The sequence below is a fragment of the Dendropsophus ebraccatus genome, chromosome 3, assembly GCF_027789765.1.
Source record: "Dendropsophus ebraccatus isolate aDenEbr1 chromosome 3, aDenEbr1.pat, whole genome shotgun sequence".
NCBI lineage: Eukaryota > Metazoa > Chordata > Amphibia > Anura > Hylidae > Dendropsophus > Dendropsophus ebraccatus.
Window position 1 is genome coordinate 197,788,817 of NC_091456.1, and position 20,509 is coordinate 197,809,325.

General features: G+C 46.9%; 1 protein-coding gene and 1 long non-coding RNA gene across 2 annotated transcripts; both read left to right on the forward strand.

The window, feature by feature from the left end:
• The first annotated feature begins 7,087 nt into the window (after positions 1-7,087).
• Positions 7,088-14,182, forward strand: LOC138786361 (uncharacterized). Its single transcript, XR_011362214.1, has 2 exons — positions 7,088-8,334; positions 8,390-14,182. It is a non-coding gene; the product is annotated as an uncharacterized lncRNA (long non-coding RNA).
• A 1,969-nt stretch (positions 14,183-16,151) lies between these two features.
• On the forward strand, positions 16,152-17,387 carry LOC138786686 (basic salivary proline-rich protein 1-like). The gene has a single exon (XM_069963666.1). It carries the CDS (start codon positions 16,152-16,154, stop codon positions 17,385-17,387), a length of 1,236 nt encoding a protein of 411 aa, XP_069819767.1.
• The last annotated feature ends 3,122 nt before the right edge of the window (positions 17,388-20,509 follow it).

A 20,509-nucleotide genomic window follows, 5' to 3' on the forward strand; every position in this document is an offset into this window, starting at 1 on the left:
GAAATCTTTATATATGTTACAGGAGGAAGAAGAGAAAGGAGGAAACATGATGGAAACCTTTATATATGTTACAGGAGGAAGAAGAGAAAGAAGGACAGGATGGAAACCTTTATATATGTTACAGGAGGGAAGAAGGGAAAGGGAGGACATGATAGAAACCTTTATATATGTTACAGGAGGAAGAAGGGAAAGGGAGGACATAATGGAAACCTTTATATATGTTACAGGAGGAAGAAGAAGGGAAAGGAGGGACATGATGGAAACCTTTATATATGTTACAGGAGGAAGAAGAAGGGAAAGGGAGGACATGATGGAAACCTTTATATATGTTACAGGGGGAAGAAGGGAAAGCAGGACATGATGGTAACATATATGTTACAGGAGGAAGAAGGGAAAGGGAGGGCATGATGGAAACCTTTATATATGTTACAGGAGGAAGAAGGGAAAAGGGAGGACATGATGGAAACCTTTATATATGTTACAGGAGGAAGAAGGGAAAGGGAGGACATAATGGAAACCTTTATATATGTTACAGGGGGGAAGAAGGGAAAGGGGGGACATGATGGAAACCCTTATATATGTTACAGGAGGAAGAAGGGAAAAGGGAGGACATGATGGAAACCTTTATATATGTTACAGGAGGGAAGAAGGGAAAGGGAGGACATAATGGAAACCTTTATATATGTTACAGGAGGAAGAAGAAGGGAAAGGGAGGACATAATGGAAACCTTTATATATCTTTCCAGGGCCGGCCTAATGGGCCTATTACACAGGTCGTTTAGAGGTGCAAACGAGCGTTCTCAGCGCTTGTTTGCTCCTCGTTCCCCGCTCGCTGCCTCCGCTATTTAACGCGGCCGCAGTGAGCGGGTGAGTGCGGGAGGGGCGGCGGGGAGCTGCGGGGGGGCTGCTCAGGGGATCGCTGATCGTCCGGGCAGCCCATAGGATACAGTAGCGTCTGCTGCCGACGCTCCTATTCAACGGAGCGACAGCAGCAGATCGTTGCTGTATCAGTCGCTTGTTTTTCAACATGTTGAAAAACAAGCGACTGCAACGATCAGCCGACATGAACGATGTCGGCTGATCGTTGCACTCTATTCCACGGGGCGATTATCGTCCGTAGCGGCCGATATCAGCCGAATACGAACGATAATCGTTCCGTGGAATAGGGCCTTTAGGGTAGATGGCACCCTGTGTGGAATCTGCTTTGGCAATTTTCTGAAAATTCTCTCCATCCAGCAGAGGCCATCTTCAAGTCTTCTCCTCGCTACGAATCCTCTTTAGAATCTGCCAGAGAAACATTTTAGGTTCCTTGCTGTAGTACATATAGTAGTTAGATCCCCTGTGCCCCTATATAGTAGTTTGTCCCATCATAATATAGTAGGTGGCCCCCTCAGTGCAGTCTTCATATAGTAGGTGCCCGTCCCTTCTGTGCCATCCCCTATAGTACTGCCCCCCGATGCACTCCCCTATGGTAATGGATCCCTTTGTGCAGTCCCTTATAGTGAAACCCCTATGCAGTCCCCAAAGTAGGTACCCCCCCTCTGTCCAGTCCCCTTTAGTAGATGATCCTTTGTGTAGTCCACATTATAGATGCCCCCTCTGTGTATTTTCCATAGTAGAGACCCCCTCTCTGTCCAGTCCCCTATAGTAGATGCCCACCAGTTTTTTCAATCTCCTATAATAATGGTCCCCTGTGTAATTCCCTTATAGTAAGGCCCCTTCTGTACTCCCCTCATAGTAATGGCCCCCCTGTGTTCTCCCCTCAGTCATGCTCCCCCATGCTGCTGCCTGTATAGTAATGTCCCTGTGTGTACTGCCCTTATAATAATGCTGCCCTCTCGTGTTCTATCTTTATAGTAATGCCCCCCAATTCCCATGTGACACAAAACAACACAAAAAACTTACCTTTTGCACGCTCCACCGCAGCAGCATCCCTCCCCGAGCAGCTCCTATGCGACACAGGCTGCATCTGTGATGCAACGTCTGTGCCGGAAGTCCCGAGTGCTGGCGCAGGCACATTAGTTATCTCAGAGTTCCGGGTGGCCCTGCAACCGTTGGCGCCCACTGGAGGATCTTCTGATCCTTCAGTGGGCCAGTCTGACATTAAAAAGGGGGCACAGGTCACACACCCCTAATCTATCCTAAGGTCATAGGGAAGGAAATACTAACAGAGCCGACTAGATGGAGCCGGGGGCTTTCTCTGAAGACACTCTTCTATGTTTCTATGTTAATACACAGTAAGAAGCGATAAGTTTTGGGTGGGAGGGTAAGAAGAGGCTCCTGCGGGGGGCGATGGGAGCCTTATACCCTGCACCTGTGCTGGGGGTCCATTGGTGTTTATAGAATCTGTTGGCACTCGTATAGACTGTATACTGTCATATACTGGTGGGGATAATATTTGGGGGTGTTGGCGGAGAGGCTATCCTCCATGTTACCTTCCTGCCATTGTCTTCACAGTCTGGTAACATCACTGCTTGACATCCATCATCTCACCTTACAAGAAGAGGCAGTGCCATGTATAAGATCAGTGTGGCCCAGCGCTCTGCGGGCATCCACAGGCTTTGTGAGCGTTTTCTGTCAGATTATACGAGTCCCTCTTGATGTGACTTTGCGGCTGAGGACATTTTCTGTATAATCATTCATCATCTATCGTCGGGCGGATATTCATATATAGACCCTCGGGCAGACAAGGCTTTGTCCTTGGGAAAGATCTCCAAAGTGTCATTCAGAGTTAAAAGCCGGAGGTGTCGGAGTGTCCGATCCCTGGGCGAGATTGTCAGAGCCGGTCCCCGGGCCGCCTCTCGCCTGCATCGATTAGCAGAGAGGCGCTCAGACGCCATGGCCATCTCTACAGTGCAAATCACCATTGATTTTGGAGCCGGGTGTTTGTTCTCTCGCTTTTCTTTCGGGCTCTTTTCTTAAGCTGAATTTCTTCTCATTAACGCTCCCTATGCAAATGTTGTTCCGGCCTCGTCAATACTTATAATTAATCCTGCAGGAAAAAATACCAACTTGTCCGCAGAAGTTTAACTGCAGGTAGATGCATGGGGCAGGAGATCGATGGCGGACGCCGCACAAAGCCGCACGCTTCACCAAATGAGATTTTTTTTTACGATCCTGGCAGGTGAAAAGGGCAGAAAAGTCATCATTTCTCCCCGAATTATCATCCCGCTCAGCAATACTGGGAACCCATTGTCACAAGCCTTGGCGCGATATGTGCACCCATTAATACCGTACGCTGGCAAAGCAGATCTAATGGGCCGTCACACTTTTTCCCTTTTTTATTATTTTATTGATGATCCAGAAGCTTCTGGGGCTGGAGTTAAATTGTACTGGGACCCCCTATCTCTTATGGGGCATTGTGGCCACCTGCTCTACCCTCTGATCCCAGAAATGTCCATAGGAACAAGATCTGGGGATCGAGAGGCTGAGGAAGCTAATAATACTTACCGTCTCTAAAGCCAATCCATGACTATATGTGGATGGGGCATTGTCCTGCTGACTGTCTCCTGCCATGAGGAAAACACCCGCCATAGAAGGATGAACTTGGCCACCACAGTTCTTAGATAATCCCTACTGTGCAAACATTAACATGTATCAAAGAAACCAGGGTGCACCAATAAAACATTCCCCTCACTTAACATCTTCACCAGCTGGGGCTGTCTATGCCAAAGTCTTACACCCCCCATCCCAAACATGGTGCCACGAAGATCTAAATCCATCTGACCGATCATGTTTCTTTACAGAGATCAGGATCCATTTGGCTGACCAAGTTTCTTCACAGAGATCTGGATCTATCTGACCGGCCATGTTTTTCCAAAGAAATCTGCATCAATCTGACCAGCCATGTTTCGCTACAGAGTCTGGATCTAGCTGACCAGTCGTATTTCTCCACAGAGTCTGGATCCACCTGACCGGCCATGTTTCTCTATAGAGATTTGGATCCATCTGACCGGCCATGTTTTTTCACAGAGATCTGGATCCACCTGATGGGCCATGTTTATTTACAGAGATCTGGAACCATCTGACCGGCCACATTTCTCCACAGAGATCTGGAGCTATCTGACCGGCTATATTTCTCCACAGACATTTGGATCCATCTAACCGGCCATGTTTCTCCAAAGAAATCTGAATCCATCTGACCGGTCATGTTTTTCCATAGAGATCTGGATCCATCTGACCACCCATGTTTCTTTACAGAGATCTAGATCTATCTGACCGGCCATGTTTTTCTACAGAGATCTGGATCCAGCTGACCGGCCATGTTTCTTCACAAAGATCTGGATCTATCTGATCGGCCATGTTTCTTCACAGACATCTGGATCTATCTGACCTGCCATGTTTCTCCCTAGAGATCTGGATCCACCTGACCGGCCATGTTTGTCCACAGAGATCTGGAGCCATCTGACCAGCAATGTTTCTATATAGAGATCTGGATCCATCTGACCGGCCATGTTTCTATATAGAGATCTGGATTCATCTGACCAGCCATGTTTCTCCACAGAGATCTGGATCCATCTAACCGGCCAAGTTTCTCCCCAGTGATCAGGATCCATCTGACCGGCCATGTTTCTCTATAGAGATCTGGATCCACCTGAACGGCCAGGTTTCTCTATAGAGATCTAGATCTATCTGACCGGCCATGTTTCTCCACAGAGAATTCATAAGGATCCACTGGATCGGCCATGTATCTCCACAGAGATCTGGATTCACCGGACCAGCCATGTTTCTCCCTTGAGATCTGGATCCAACTTACCGGACATATTTCTATATAGAGATCTGCATCCATCTGTCCAGCTATGTTTCTCCACAAAGATCTGGATCCATATGTCTGGCCATGTTTCTCCACAGAGATCTGGATCCACCTGACCACCCATGTTTCTCAACAGAGATATGGATCCATCTGACCAGCCATGTTTCTCCACAGAGATCTGGATCCACCTGACCACCCATGTTTCTCAACAGAGATATGGATCCATCTGACCGGCCATGTTTCTCCACAGAGTCTAGATTCATCTGACTGGCCATGTTTCTCCACATACATCTGGATCCATCTGACCAGCCATGTTTCTACACAGAGATCTGGATCCATCTGACCAGCCATGTTTCTATACAGAGATCTGGATCCATCTGAGTGGCCATGTTTCTCCACAGAGATCTGGATCCACCTGACCACCCATGTTTCCCTACAGAGATCTGGATCCATCTGACTGCCATGTTTATCAACAGAGATATGGCTTCATCTGACCAACCATGTTTCTCCAGAGAGATCTGGATCCACCTGATCTGCCATTTTTCTCTACAGAGATCTGGAGCCATCTGACCGGCCATGTTTCTACACAGAGATCTGGATCCATCTAAACAGCCATGTTTCTCCACAGAGATCTGGATTCATCTAACCAGTCATGTTTCTTCACCTAGATCTGGATCCATCTGACCAGCCATGTTTCTCCAGAGAGATCTGGATCCACCTGATCGGCCATTTTTCTCTACAGAAATCTGGATTCATTCTGACCAGCCATGTTTCCCCACAGAGATCTGGATCCATCTGACCGGCCATGTTTCTCAACAGAGATATGGATCCATCTGACCAGCCATGTTTCCCCACAGAGATCTGGATCCATCTGACCGGCCGTGTTTCTCAACAGAGATATGGATCCATCTGACCGGCCATGTTTCTCCACAGAGATCTGGATCCACCTGATCGGCCATTTTTCTCTACAGAGATATGTAACCATCTGACCGGCCATGTTTCTCAACAGAGATCTGTATTAGAGATGAGCGAGCCTGGAGCATGCTCGAGTCGATCCGAACCCGAACGTTCGGCATCTGATTAGCGGTGGCTGCTGAACTTGGATAAAGCCCTAAGGCTATGTGGAAATCATGGATATAGTCATTGGCTGTATCCATGTTTTCCAGACAACCTTAGAGCTTTATCCAAGTTCAGCAGCCACCGCTAATCAAATACCGAACGTTCGGGTTTGGAACGACTTGAACCCGGTTCGCTCATCTCTAATCTGCATGCATCTGACTGGCCAAGTTTCTCCACAGAGAGGGGCTTGTTCACACACTGATCGCTCCGCAGGAATCATGCCACTGGTTCCCATTGCACCAAAGTTGCAGTTTATAATCACAGACTATTACAGACTATTACTTTAGATGATGGGGTCCGCAGCAGCTCCGTACTAAGTCAGGATTAGTAAGGGGGGGGGGGGGAGGTCACATGGTTTTTGCACAATCACTTGTGTAGTTCTGAGTTTTACTTGTGAGTTCTCGGGGTGACTGTGTCCCCCGCTGCGGGCTCACCCTGCTCTTCTGGTAAAATATTGCGCTCTTTTCCCGTTAACCGCAGCCATAAAAAGGCATTTAAAGGGAAGTGCGAGCGAGCGATGGATTCTATTCACAGTTTTAATTAGGAGAGGACATTGAAACAAAAGGTGATTTAGGAAAAGCTTGGCAGGCAATGGAGCCTAACGGAGTGTTAATTGATCTGCCCGGGTGCTATATAGGACATTATTCATCCGCCATGATTTATCTCTGCCTGTACCCCGGTGGGGGGGGGGGGGGGGGTGCTGAGACAACGGGGTAAATCATAGTGATTAATAGATTGTTGGTGAAAGGACACAAAAGTGACGGCTTCATCTTGGGCTACACCCAGGTCCCCGCTCTTATACTTTATTCTCTAATAAACTCTTCCTGGTATCATCCGGCACGTTGTCTCCTGGAGAACGTCTTTATAATATATTCAGTCTCCGAGAATGGAGGCCGTGACTGCAGCGGCCTCTACTTTCTGTTATGTAGAACTATCCCGTTGTGATTGTCATAGATATCGGCCTCCTTTACAGACCACAATTATCGACTTGGTGGGAGACAGACTATGGACTACAACCATGGATGCCATACCCCATAGGCTTCATACCCCATAGGCTTCATACCCCATAGGCTTCATACCCCATAGGCTTCATACCCCTTAGGCTTCATACCCCATAGGCTTCATACCCCATAGACTTCATACCCCATAGACCTCATACCCCATAGGCTTCATACCCCATAGACCTCATACCCCATAGGCTTCATACCCCTGATAAGGCCAGCGATACGATTTTACCTACCTGCACCGTACCTATATGAATACACATATATATAGGCCTCTTGCTCAGAAGCTCCAGCACATTAGAGAGTCCCTGATAGGGTTAACTTATAGTTGGACCATTTCTTACCTTGGAAAACTTCTGATATGACACTAGAAAGAATGTTTTGTCTCAAGAACTATTTCCCTCAGAGACATGTTTATCAGCGTCCAAGGCCGTTCTCAGAGGAAAGTTGCCTGTCTGTTACAGTGGGAATAATGTGAAAGTATCATTGCAGAGAATGTATTGTTCTAACCTTTTTGAATAATAATAATGAATACTAATATAGATGCCATTGCGCATGACTGAATATCTAAATCACTAGCACCGCCTCATCTATGTCTTATTAGCATTTGTTACCACCCTATATTTTATCTGTCTATAAAATGTGATGACCATAATAAAACCTGGGCCATTTTCTCCAGGCTTATAATCATGATACATTGTCTTATCTGTGTCCATGACGTATAAGTAACGAGCTGGTAATACTGCAGGATTCCAACTCTAGATATAATTAAAGAACCATCCTTTACCTGGGTTTTTGGCTTCTCTCCATAGAGAGAGGTCAACATATAAATTTAACCTTAACATTTGGCGCCCGAACAGGGACTCAGCCGCTTGCAAACTAGAACGCAGACTGACGGGATGTGGTGATTTATCCGTCATCGGACGCGCAGATATAACTGGCCAGGTAAGAAAGACTTTCCTTTCTTACGTACTATCTGCGCCTCAGGGGAACGGATCTAATCAGATTCCCGTCACACCTGTGTTCTCTATATATGTTTGTAAAGCTGAGTCTATTTGTTAGACAAAGAACTCTGTAACCCAGGATAGGACAAGGTTAAAGTGCTGCATTGCCGTCGCAAACTGTTGTGTGATTGAGATAAGCTGTTGCTGTATTTATGCTGAATTAAGGAAAGGGATTGCCGAACATGATCACTTCTGCGTCCTTACGGGGAGGCTGTGATTAATGCTTAACCCTTGTAATACAGCATGGCATCGAGAACAGCTGCGAGGTCACAGACAGTAGGCATATAACTTTTGGAGTGAACGGGTTCCTGATAAGTGATATCTGTCTCGAGCAGCGGGAACAATACTTGTATTGATCCCATTATTTGTGCTTGTACTGTGGTAGAGAGCAGGTCAGAAGATCTGTGACTTACCCCCTTGCCCCCTAGGAGGAATTAGCAACGAGGGACAGTAGGTTGCTGTAGTGCGTCGCCATAGTGTGTCACTGTGACGGCTGGGCCTATAGCAAGGTTGCTGTAGTGCGTCGCCATAGTGTGTCACTGTGACGGCTGGGCCTATAGCGGCTGTGCTTGTTAAAACCTAAGGTTTAGGTTTCGTTCCCCAATACGCTACCTAGGGATTAGCTGAGCAAGGATGAGACAGTTATTCACTAAAAGAAGGGATCCCCAGTCTCCACAAGAAGTTTATGTGAAGCTGATGTGAAGCTAAGGAAGATATAGTTAGCGATGGGCATGAGAAGATGCAGTGCAAGATCTAGAACAGATCTTTAGGAGGTTTGATATGAAGGCAGATACATGCCTTAGCCCCACCAACCTCTGGCTCTCTGACCAACACCTGGGAAACCCCTTACACTCCTGTGCACACTTATTTTTGCCTTGTGGGTAGGTAACCAGACCTACATGTAACATGCAGGGCAAATGGGTCCTTGGAATTTCCAGGAACCTTGGGGGTTAATCGAAGTATTATCCCTAAGGGGGAATCAAGGATTAGAGTTCTAAGAGGGGAGGGTGTGGAGTAGATAGATGAGAGCCAGAGGGTCAGACAGAAGGAAAACATTCAGGATAATGGGTGGGAAGCACAGGTCCAGCTGGGTGGACATGTGCCGGTGACCAACAATATCTAGATAAGACAGAATATTGTAGTGTGTGTGGCAGACCTAAGCCACATCATTATGTTACACCATTGTACCCAGTTTATATCTGTATACAAACCCCAGATCCTGCGAAAAGCCAACCTACGTCCAATGGTGGCATATAGACCCTTTGTTCTGCAGGAATCTTCCCCTTGGTCGGCTGTTGAAGTAGTTACTTTGATTTAAAGTGCCCCTGACCTGATAGTAAGACCAATGCCTTTTTGGAGGTGGCAGCCTAACCTCAAATAGTGTATATTGCCATGTAAGTGTCTGAGTACAAAGCCACGTACTCAGACAAGGAGAACAGTCTAGCTCATTGCTAGATACAGTACTGAGAGAGCTGAAGAGGTTAATTAATGCTGCGTAGTGAAGCAGCATACAAAGTACATAATGTGTGTTATTTGTTATGTTTTGTACAAGGCCATCAACCAGCTCTGAGGGCTGCAGATCACATGCAAGCAGCATTAGGAAAAAAAAAAAAAAAGAATCAGAGCTGTTAGTGTAATGTAATGTACTCTCCTACATTATACTGTATTTCAGCCAGTCTTACTAAGCTGGTGTTCCCCTTTAGAAGTATGTTACATGTTACAAAATGTTGATCATTTTCTGTTGTCCCGACCGTGGAACATTTGCTTATTTGTGTACGCCACTTTTCTGTAATCAGCCCTCAAAGATGGCGACGGAAAGCCAACCACTCCCACATATCATCCACGTCTGTATTATAATTGTGACGTCTCAAAACCATGCCCTAAGCCAACACCCTTATATCCGGTTATCTAGTCCGGTGGCCATTTTAACTCCTGGCATTTCTGTCCTCCGCCCATACTGCTTAGTGTCACTGAGGGGGCGGGCACAGGACTTTCCGATAGAGTCTAACAACTGTTTTGCACATTTATTAATGAATATTATTACCTGATGGTGAAGAAAGTTAGACAAAGGTTTGTTGGAGGGAAAAGCAATGAGACTGTTTGAAGGAGCTGGGTCTATTAGACCTATTAGTGTATAAGATTGTTATACGGAAGTGTCAGTAGGAGTCAGAGAGAAAAAGTACGTTTTATTAGGAATGTCAAGAGAAAAGTGATAATTGGTAAAGATCAAACGCAGAATTTTGTGCACTTATTAAGAACCCAATGGTATAAGGAGTCTGTAGTAACTTATTACTGTAACTTACACATTTATTTAAAAAGTATATATATGTATCCCAATATATATTGTAAGCAGATTTTCTTTAAGTGTGTGTCCCCAACGTATGATATTTCAAAGAAGAAGTAGTTTACTACAGTAAAATATATATATTTCTATGTAACTTTATTTAACAAGTGTTTATATATATATATATGTGTACATATGTGTACACAACTATCCTAATAAGTTCTACGCAAATTGTTTTTTTTCCTACTAAGTTATAAGTATGTGTGCCACTGTCCAAGGTTACAGTCTGGTGCATAAGAGCACAGCGCTGATATCTTCTGTAACTTCAAGGATGTTAGAAAAAAAAAAAAGAAGTTTTAACTCTTGTATCTATGATTTTACTGCTCACTGCTCAAGGTTAGAAGTGAGGTACAGAGCGTTCTACTTACTGATAAGAGACGCTTACTAGAGGAATGGATTCATTTCAGCTAATGATGGTACAAATTAAGCTGAAGGTTCTGACAAAAAGAATTATTCTATATACCGTATGTTTTACATTTCATCTTTAAGGTGTGTTTTATTAAATTTTTTTATCAAAAGAAGGTTAATATAGGACGAGTGTACAATGTTTAATTATTTTTATTTGTTATTTTTAGGGGTAACAGTTTTGTGATGATTATAGCAAACTTAGCTCATGAATATATATGTACTTTTATCCCTAGTAAAAACCAAACCCATGTCCATGGCTCCAGTCTGCACTCCTTATGCCCCCCCAATATATATATATCTTGTGCTAAGTGCATTGAATCCAGCATCTCTGTTGCCTCTTGATGTAGATTCAAATGGGGGAGGGGATAGAGGTGAATGGAAATGGGAGTAGCCCATTTTGATGTTTAAAAAAAAAACAAAAAAAAAAAAAAAAAACATTTTAAACACCGTACAAATTTTTATTTTTGAATAAGGATGTTTTTGTTACTTATTGTGTTTGATATTTTAAATTGTGAAAGATGAAAATGTAATTGAAAGCCCAAATATTAATGAAAGTTTAAAAGTTTTCATTGTAGATTATCTCAGACTTTTCAAAGATGGATGACACAAGACGCAAGGATATATGGTGACCGCCATGCAGAGTGACGTTCCACTGCAGAAACCGCTCCTGCTATAAGCTGGAGGTGAGGACAATCACTGAGACATGTAGGATGGTTGAAGGTAACTGTGCAGATGTCTATATGAAGCCAACTATTATGGGTTAATTGGCAAATTAGAGATTTGTTTGGTCCCTGGGCTTACCAAAAACACTTCAAAGAAGCGTTCAAAAAAACTGTTCAAAGAAGAAGAAAAGCTGCCATAGAGCGGCTGAAGCAACGTTCACGCAGACAAACCCTGAAGCCTAAATGGTGATGGATGAAGCTGGTGATGCGGTGGTTTCTGTGCTCTTCCCAAGGTAACAGTGTACAAAGCGTACAAGGGAATGGGGAGATGTTTCCAGTCTCTTCCTGAGGTAACCGCACATAGTGTACAGGTGGAGGAGGAGATGTGGATCTGTTTGTTTTTAAGTCTTTTCCAGAGACAATCAGCAACAAGCTGTGAGACCAGCGGATGGAGAAGAGGTACTGGGTAAAGATGGCAGTCAGACAGTAAGTAACTGTGTTTGCCGCCTGCCTTGTATCCCACTGTAAGTTATCTGACAAAACCAGCAGAAGGAAGCCATGTGTAATGTGGTGTAGTATCCTCACATTGGGCGGCCCAGGGGACAACAAATATAGCAGAGAGGGTTGTGTACGGCTGTATTATCTACACCTGTCATAACCTACTGTAAGTAACACCGTAAAGTGCCTGTCTGCATAGTCTGTCATCTTCCTGCCTGTTTCAGGGAATGTAAGTGGACGTCATCCACCTGCCACAGGTGGTCCATATAGGTATGTCCTTGTCTGTATTGGTGTCTTCTTTACAGGTCAAGCCAAAACTATGGGAGACGACAAAGCCAATGTCTGAGGTGATACGAGTGGCCTTAAAAGAAGCTTTATAACTGAGGCCAAGAGTCCAAGTGTCTGTAAAGAGGCCTGTCAGTCAAAAGATGGGTTTAAGGATAAAGGATCCATACCAATGCTACTACTACAAAAAGGATCATATGATATATATTATTCTCATAAAAAGGCTTTGAAACTTTAGGTGATGTATGGTTTACACTTTGCTTTTATTTCTATGGTGGTTATTTTATGTGTAATATATGATGATCTCAGTGAGACAAGAGACAATTCAGTAGGATCCAAATATTATATCGGTATTAAGCGCCCAGTTACTTCATATTATTGGTGTATGTATAATACTATATGATTATGTACAGGAAGAGATGTGACCATGCGACCAGTCATTAGTCCTGTGTGATCTAATCATAAAGACGTTTTCTAGGTACAAAATGAAGTAAAAAGACTAAAAAGAAGTGGAAATTTTGAGAATCCGGTACTGAAGATTGTGAATTCACTAATTGGTTATTATAAGTGAATCTAGTGGTTACATAGTAGGTCACATTGTGGAGATTTTATTGCATTTACCTGTTATGCTGTTTTTGGTTTATGTATCAATCAACTTTTTATTTTTGCTTTTGCCATGAGATAAGATTTGTTCACATCTAAACTTTTTATTTTCAGAAACTTTTTAAAGTTAGTTTTTGTGACTTTCCAATACCCACATGATACCAAAGTGGTAGAGTCCTTGTGATAGAGTCACATCTGTTATATACAGTGAAGAACTTATTGTCTGATCACTCAGTGTCACAGGGAGACGTAGGAGTGACAGGAGACTAGTTAGGTTCGGGACGGAGGATTGTCTTACCTTTAAAGCAGTCCTACGGTAAAGGGACCTAGAGAAGGGGGCTACATCTGTAGTCAAGATTAGGGACAAATCTTAGGGACAGGAGTGATAAGACAATAAGGTTTGGTTATTTTGATAAAAATCCGGAGAGGTATTTGTCATATACATATATTAGTTTGGGTATTGATAATAAGCTTTTATTTGTTTTGTTGTAACTAAGCTGTATATTGATGTATACTATACAGACTCACCCATTGTTTAGTATTTTCTTTCGGTTATTGCAGATCTTACTACCACATCTGCTGTAAGTTTGTTCCGCCATCTATAACTTTCAATAAAACGTATGGTACTATTTTTGTCTATCCTATGGTGATGCCCATAAACTAATGGGAGTCCTTCAGGGTCTCTTCCAAGTGGTCTTATGCATAATACTGATCTGTTTTTCAGTAAAAGTGTTCATGTGTATTTTCTCTCGTATAAAACCTCGACAAACAGGAAGAAGCTTCACTCTCATATAAGAGACTAACGTTACTATGCTTTCTTTCTCTTATCGGTTCTCTTGAATCTGTGCCGCCTGGACATTTCTGGAGGTTGGATGCTGTACTAGTACTTGGAGGATGTTTTCACCTGTGGTCCCTTGATCAACCTGCGACTGAGGGTAGAGTCCTTAAAACCTCCAGCTACGACCCAACCACCAGTGATGAACCATATCCATGCTCCACGGATGTCAAATGGGGGAATGATAAGGCCAGCGATACGATTTTACCTACCTGCACCGTACCTATATGAATACACATATATATAGGCCTCTTGCTCAGAAGCTCCAGCACATTAGAGAGTCCCTGATAGGGTTAACTTATAGTTGGACCATTTCTTACCTTGGAAAACTTCTGATATGACACTAGAAAGAATGTTTTGTCTCAAGAACTATTTCCCTCAGAGACATGTTTATCAGCGTCCAAGGCCGTTCTCAGAGGAAAGTTGCCTGTCTGCGACAGTGGGAATAATGTGAAAGTATCATTGCAGAGAATGTATTGTTCTAACCTTTTTGAATAATAATAATGAATACTAATATAGATGCCATTGCGCATGACTGAATATCTAAATCACTAGCACCGCCTCATCTATGTCTTATTAGCATTTGTTACCACCCTATATTTTATCTGTCTATAAAATGTGATGACCATAATAAAACCTGGGCCATTTTCTCCAGGCTTATAATCATGATACATTGTCTTATCTGTGTCCATGACGTATAAGTAACGAGCTGGTAATACTGCAGGATTCCAACTCTAGATATAATTAAAGAACCATCCTTTACCTGGGTTTTTGGCTTCTCTCCATAGAGAGAGGTCAACATATAAATTTAACCTTAACACCCCATAGACCTCATACCCCATAGGCGTCATACCCCATAGGCTTCATACCCCATAGGCTTCATACCCCATAGGCTTCATACCCCATAGGCCTCATACCCCAAAGGCTTCATACCCCATAGACCTCATACCCCATAGGCTTCATACCCCATAGGCTTCATACCCCATAGACTTCATATCCCATAGACCTCATACCCCATAGGCTTCATACCCCATAGACCTCATACCCCATAGGCTTCATAGACCTCATACCCCATAGGCTTCATACCCCATAGGCTTCATACCCTATAGACCTCATACCCCATAGACTTCATACCCCATAGGCTTCATACCCATAGGCTTCATACCCCATAGGCTTCATACCCCATAGACCTCATACCCCATAGGCTTCATACCCCATAGACCTCATACCCCATAGGCTTCATAGACCTCATACCCCATAGGCTTCATACCCCATAGGCTTCATACCCTATAGACCTCATACCCCATAGACTTCATACCCCATAGGCTTCATACCCATAGGCTTCATACCCCATAGGCTTCATACCCCATAGACCTCATACCCCATAGGCTTCATACCCCATAGGCTTCATACCCCATAGACCTCATACCCTATAGGCTTCTTACCCCGAGACCTCATACCCCATAGACCTTATACCCCATAGGCTTCATACACCATAGGTTTTATACCCCGGAGACTTCATATCCCATAGACCTTATACCCCATAGACCTCATACCCCATAGACCTTATACCCCATAGACCTCATACCCCATAGACCTCATACCCCATAGGCTTCATACCCCATACACTTCTGAACTGTGTGGTCCATGATTGCAGATGGCACACTGAGCATCATCCATAGGCCGCCCATTACAGAGACACATATGGCCATGTGAAGGCAGAAGGTGGAAGATCAGGGCTCAGGAGATGGCTGTACTACTAACCACCAGGGATCAGGAGATGGTTATACCGCGTATCTCCAGGGATTAGGAGATGGTTATACCACTGACCACCAGGGATCAGGAGATGGTTATACCGCGTATCACCAGGGATTAGGAGATGGTTATACCACTGACCACCAGGGATCAGGAGATGGTTATACCGCGTATCACCAGGGATTAGGAGATGGTTATACCACTGACCACCAGGGATCAGGAGATGGTTACTGACCACCAGGGATCAGGGGATGGTTATACCACTAACCACCAGGGATCAGGAGATGGTTATACCACTAACCACCAGGGATCAGGGGATGGTTATACCACTGACCACCAGGGATCAGGAGATGGTTATACCACTAACCACCAGGGATCAGGGGATGGTTATACCACTGACCACCAGGGATCAGGAGATGGTTATACCACTGACCACCAGGGATCAGGAGATGGTTATACCACTGACCACCAGGTATCAGGAGATGGTTATACCTCTTACTGTTAGGGTAATGCACATTGGATGATTGTTGGCCGCACTCGGTGGTGCTGAGGATACGTTGGGTGTTACCCGCAGCCCCTTCATCAGTAACATTACCTTCTGTATCTGCAGGGATGGGTACATGCTCAGCAGGCAGTATCACACATGACAGGCTTAGATACAGCAGCTCATTGTCTTTCTTTCGGATTAGCACTTTACACGGATCAGTTCTTTATAGAATCCAATCTTTCTTCCATCCTGACACATATAATGGCGCTGATCTCCTGGGGTCTGTCCACCTCTGAGGCCGGGATCTGAGACCTCATAATTCATGTGACAGACCCCCGGCCTTGCTGCCCCCCATGTTACTCTGTAATACCTGCTGGGATTTATAGTGACAGTGATGAGCAGCGAGATGAGACCCAATTACAGCCGGGATCAATCTCCCCTCATTGCTGCTCTGATGATGATGGCAGAAAGATACCAGGATCCCACACATGACACCTACATGGGGAGGCCAGGAGGAGACCCCCACAGCCCAGACAAGAGGAGACCCCCACAGCTCAGACAGGAACATCAGGGCAAAGGCCAGGAGGAGACCCCCACAGCCCAGACAGGAGAAGACCCCCACAGCCCAGACAGGAGGAGACCCCCACAGCCCAGACAGGAGGAGACCCTCACAGCCCAGGCAGGAGGAGACCCTCACAGCCCAGACAGGAGGAGACCCTCACAGCCCAGAGAGGAGGAGACCCCCACAGCCCAGACAGGAGGAGACCCTCACAGCCCAGGCAGGAGGAGACCCTCACAGCCCAGACAGGAGGAGACCCTCACAGCCCAGACAGGAGGAGACCCCCACAGCCCAGACAGGAGGAGACCCTCACAGCCCAGGCAGGAGGAGACCCCCACAGCCCAGACAGGAGGAGACCCTCACAGCCCAGAGAGGAGGAGACCCCCACAGCCCAGACAGGAGGAGACCCTCACAGCCCAGAGAGGAGGAGACCCCCACAGCCCAGACAGGAGGAGACCCCCACAGCCCAGACAGGAACATCAGGGCAAAGGCCAGGAGGAGACCCCCACAGCCCAGACAGGAGGAGACCCCCACAGCCCAGACAGGAGGAGACCCTCACAGCCCAGGCAGGAGGAGACCCTCACAGCCCAGACAGGAGGAGACCCTCACAGCCCAGGCAGGAGGAGACCCTCACAGCCCAGGCAGGAGGAGACCCTCACAGCCCAGACAGGAGGAGACCCCCACAGCCCAGACAGGAGGAGACCCTCACAGCCCAGGCAGGAGGAGACCCTCACAGCCCAGACAGGAGGAGACCCTCACAGCCCAGAGAGGAGGAGACCCCCACAGCCCAGACAGGAGGAGACCCTCACAGCCCAGAGAGGAGGAGACCCCCACAGCCCAGACAGGAGGAGACCCCCACAGCCCAGACAGGAGGAGACCCCCACAGCCCAGACAGGAACATCAGGGCAAAGGCCAGGAGGAGACCCCCACAGCCCAGACAGGAGGAGACCCCCACAGCCCAGACAGGAACATGAGGGCAAAGGCCAAGAGGAGACCCCCACAGCCCAGACAGGAGGAGACCCTCACAGCCCAGACAGGAGGAGACCCCCACAGCCCAGACAGGAACACTAGGACAAATACTAAAGTTTTATTCCTGTGGTTGTAATACCAGCAGTGTGCAGCAGGTGGCAGCAGCATCCCAGGATGATCAGGGTGCTAATAGACATCATTTAGGCATAAAATTGATTATAATATATATATATATATCTCTTAAACCCAGGGCACCACCAGGCACCCAGGGACCTGTGTCTGGGGCAGCACTTAAAGGGTCATCAAGAATAAGAAAAATTCTCTTAAAGTGCTCAGAGTAACTGAAACAGTAAATAAGATCCTGGCTCTGACCCATGGTGGGCCAGACCCCACAGCCCTGTGATGTGTCCCCAGTACATGGACCCCATAGCCCTGTGATGTGTCCCCCAGTACATGGACCCCATAGCTCTCTGATGTGTCCCACCAGGCCCAGGCTCCATAGCCCTCTGATGTGTCCCCATTACATGGACCCCATATCCCTCTTATGTGTCCCCCATTACATGGACCCCATATCCCTCTTATGTGTCCCCCATTACATGGACCCCATAGCCCTCTGATGTGTCCCCCAGTACATGGACCCCATAGCCCTCTGATGTGTCCCCCAGTACATGGACCCCATAGCCCTGTGATGTGTCCCCTAGTACAAGGACCCCATAGCCCTCTGATGTGTCCCCCATTACATGGACCCCATAGCCCTCTGATGTGTCCCCCAGTACATGGACCCCATAGCCCTCTGATGTGTCCCCTAGTACAAGGACCCCATAGCCCTGTGGTGTGTCCCCCAGTACATGGACACCACAGTCCTGTGATGTGTCCCCCAGTACATGGACCCCATAGCCCTCTGATGTGTCCCCCAGTACATGGACACCACAGTCCTGTGATGTGTCCCCCAGTACATGGACCCCATAGTCTTGCGATGTGTCCTAGGGGTCTGGGGGGGGGGCACATCACAGATACTGGATACTGTGAACAAAAGTTACTTGGGTGATGGAACCCCAGTCCATAGCTGTGCCCCCGGCCAGCAGGAAGAGGAGGAGGTAACAGGAAAGGCCCGGGAAGCAGCCATGGCGGCTGATCATCTGCTGTCCTGTCAGCTATGGATGACTGTCCTGTTACTGTTACTGACACAATGTAAGTAAGGCTCCTGAACAGGGACCCCCCTGCTGTTGCCTTATGTTGGGGACTGGCGGACCCCCTGTGCCGCACTGTGCCCATCTGCAGTGACGTGATGGCATTCACTATGGGCTGTGGGTCTGGATAGCTGTAACGTGTGTATCACAGTACGAGCTCTGCTACATCTCACAGGCCCCGCCCCTTTACATCAGTATTTTTTAAGCACTTGAGGTGGATAATCCGGCCATAACAGGGTTAAAAATCTAATTTGCTTGTGAAAATCCTGCATATTGGCGTCTTCACGGCCCAGTTCCCTTTATATTGACCAGTTAACCCTTCCCTTCCAGGAGGATGAATATCGCTCTTTAGGTCCCTTTACTGCTGTTACCTGAACCAACATCAGCCCGAGCCAATCAGAACAAGACACCGGTCAGTGACCGCTCCTACAGAGGCCTAACCTGAACCAACATCAGCCCGAGCCAATCAGAGGAAGCCACCAGTCAGTGACCGCTCCTACAGAGGCCTAACCTGAACCAACATCAGCCCGAGCCAATCAGAGGAAGCCACCAGTCAGTGACCGCTCCTACAGAGGCCTAACCTGAACCAACATCAGCCCGAGCCAATCAGAACAAGACACCGGTCAGTGACCGCTCCTACAGAGGCCTAACCTGAACCAACATCAGCCCGAGCCAATCAGAACAAGACACCGGTCAGTGACCGCTCCTACAGAGGCCTAACCTGAACCAACATCAGCCCGAGCCAATCAGAGGAAGACACCAGTCAGTGACCGCTCCTACAGAGGCCTAACCTGAACCAACATCAGCCCGAGCCAATCAGAGGAAGACACCAGTCAGTGACCGCCCCTGCAGAGGCCTAACCTGAACCAACACCAGTCCGAGCCAATGAGAGGAAGCCACCAGTCAGTGACCGCCCCTGCAGAGGCCTAACCTGAACCAACATCAGCCCGAGCCAATCAGAGGAAGCCACCAGTCAGTGACCATCCCCACAGAGGCCTAACCTGAACCAACATCTGCCCGAGCCAATCAGAACAAGACACCAGTCAGTGACCGTCCCCGCAGAGGCCTAACCTGAACCAACATCTACCTGAGCCAATCAGAGGAAGACACCAGTCAGTGACCGTCCCTGCAGAGGCCTAACCTAAACCAACATCTATCTGAGCCAAACAGAGGAAGACACCGGTCAGTGACCGCCCCCGTAGAGGCCTAACCTGAACCAACATCTACCGGAGCCAATCAGAACAAGACACCAGTCAGTGACCGTCCCTGCAGAGGCCTAACCTGAACCAACATCTACCCGAGCCAATCAGAACAAGACACCAGTCAGTGACCGTCCCCGCAGAGGCCTAACCTGAACCAACATCTACCCGAGCCAATCAGAACAAGACACCAGTCAGTGACCGTCCCCGCAGAGGCCTAACCTGAACCAACATCTGCCCGAGCCAATCAGAGGAAGACACCAGTTAGTGACCGCCCCCACAGAGGCCTAACCTGAACCAACATCTACCGGAGCCAATCAGAGGAAGACACCGGTCAGTGATCGTCCCCGCAGAGGTTATTCCTAAACCAATCAGAACTAGACATGGTCAGTGACCGCCCTGGCAGAAGCCTAAACTAAGGCTCCTGGACCCTAGTGTACCATCTTAACCTGGGCCCCCACCTGCCATGTGTAATACCGGGGGCATTGGCCCCTCTAGAGATACACACTCTGCTCTTCTTAGATACATCCTCTTTAGGTACACCTTCTACTCCTCATAGATACACCCTTTGATCCTATTAGACACACTCTGTGCCCCTCTTTAGATACACCCTCTGTTCCTCTTTAGATACACCCCTGCCCGGAGCCATGTAGTGACCCCTCAGCAGCTTACGTCTAGTGCTGTCAGGCAGGCAGGGGGTTAATAAGCCTGATTATTAATGAGATTTGTGGGTATTATCGGCGGCCATGCCTTGTCATGACAATAGGGAGGGGGTGGGGAGGACACAGAATGGGACACATTATCGTAGGGTCAGGGGTCACTTAGCAATCAATAC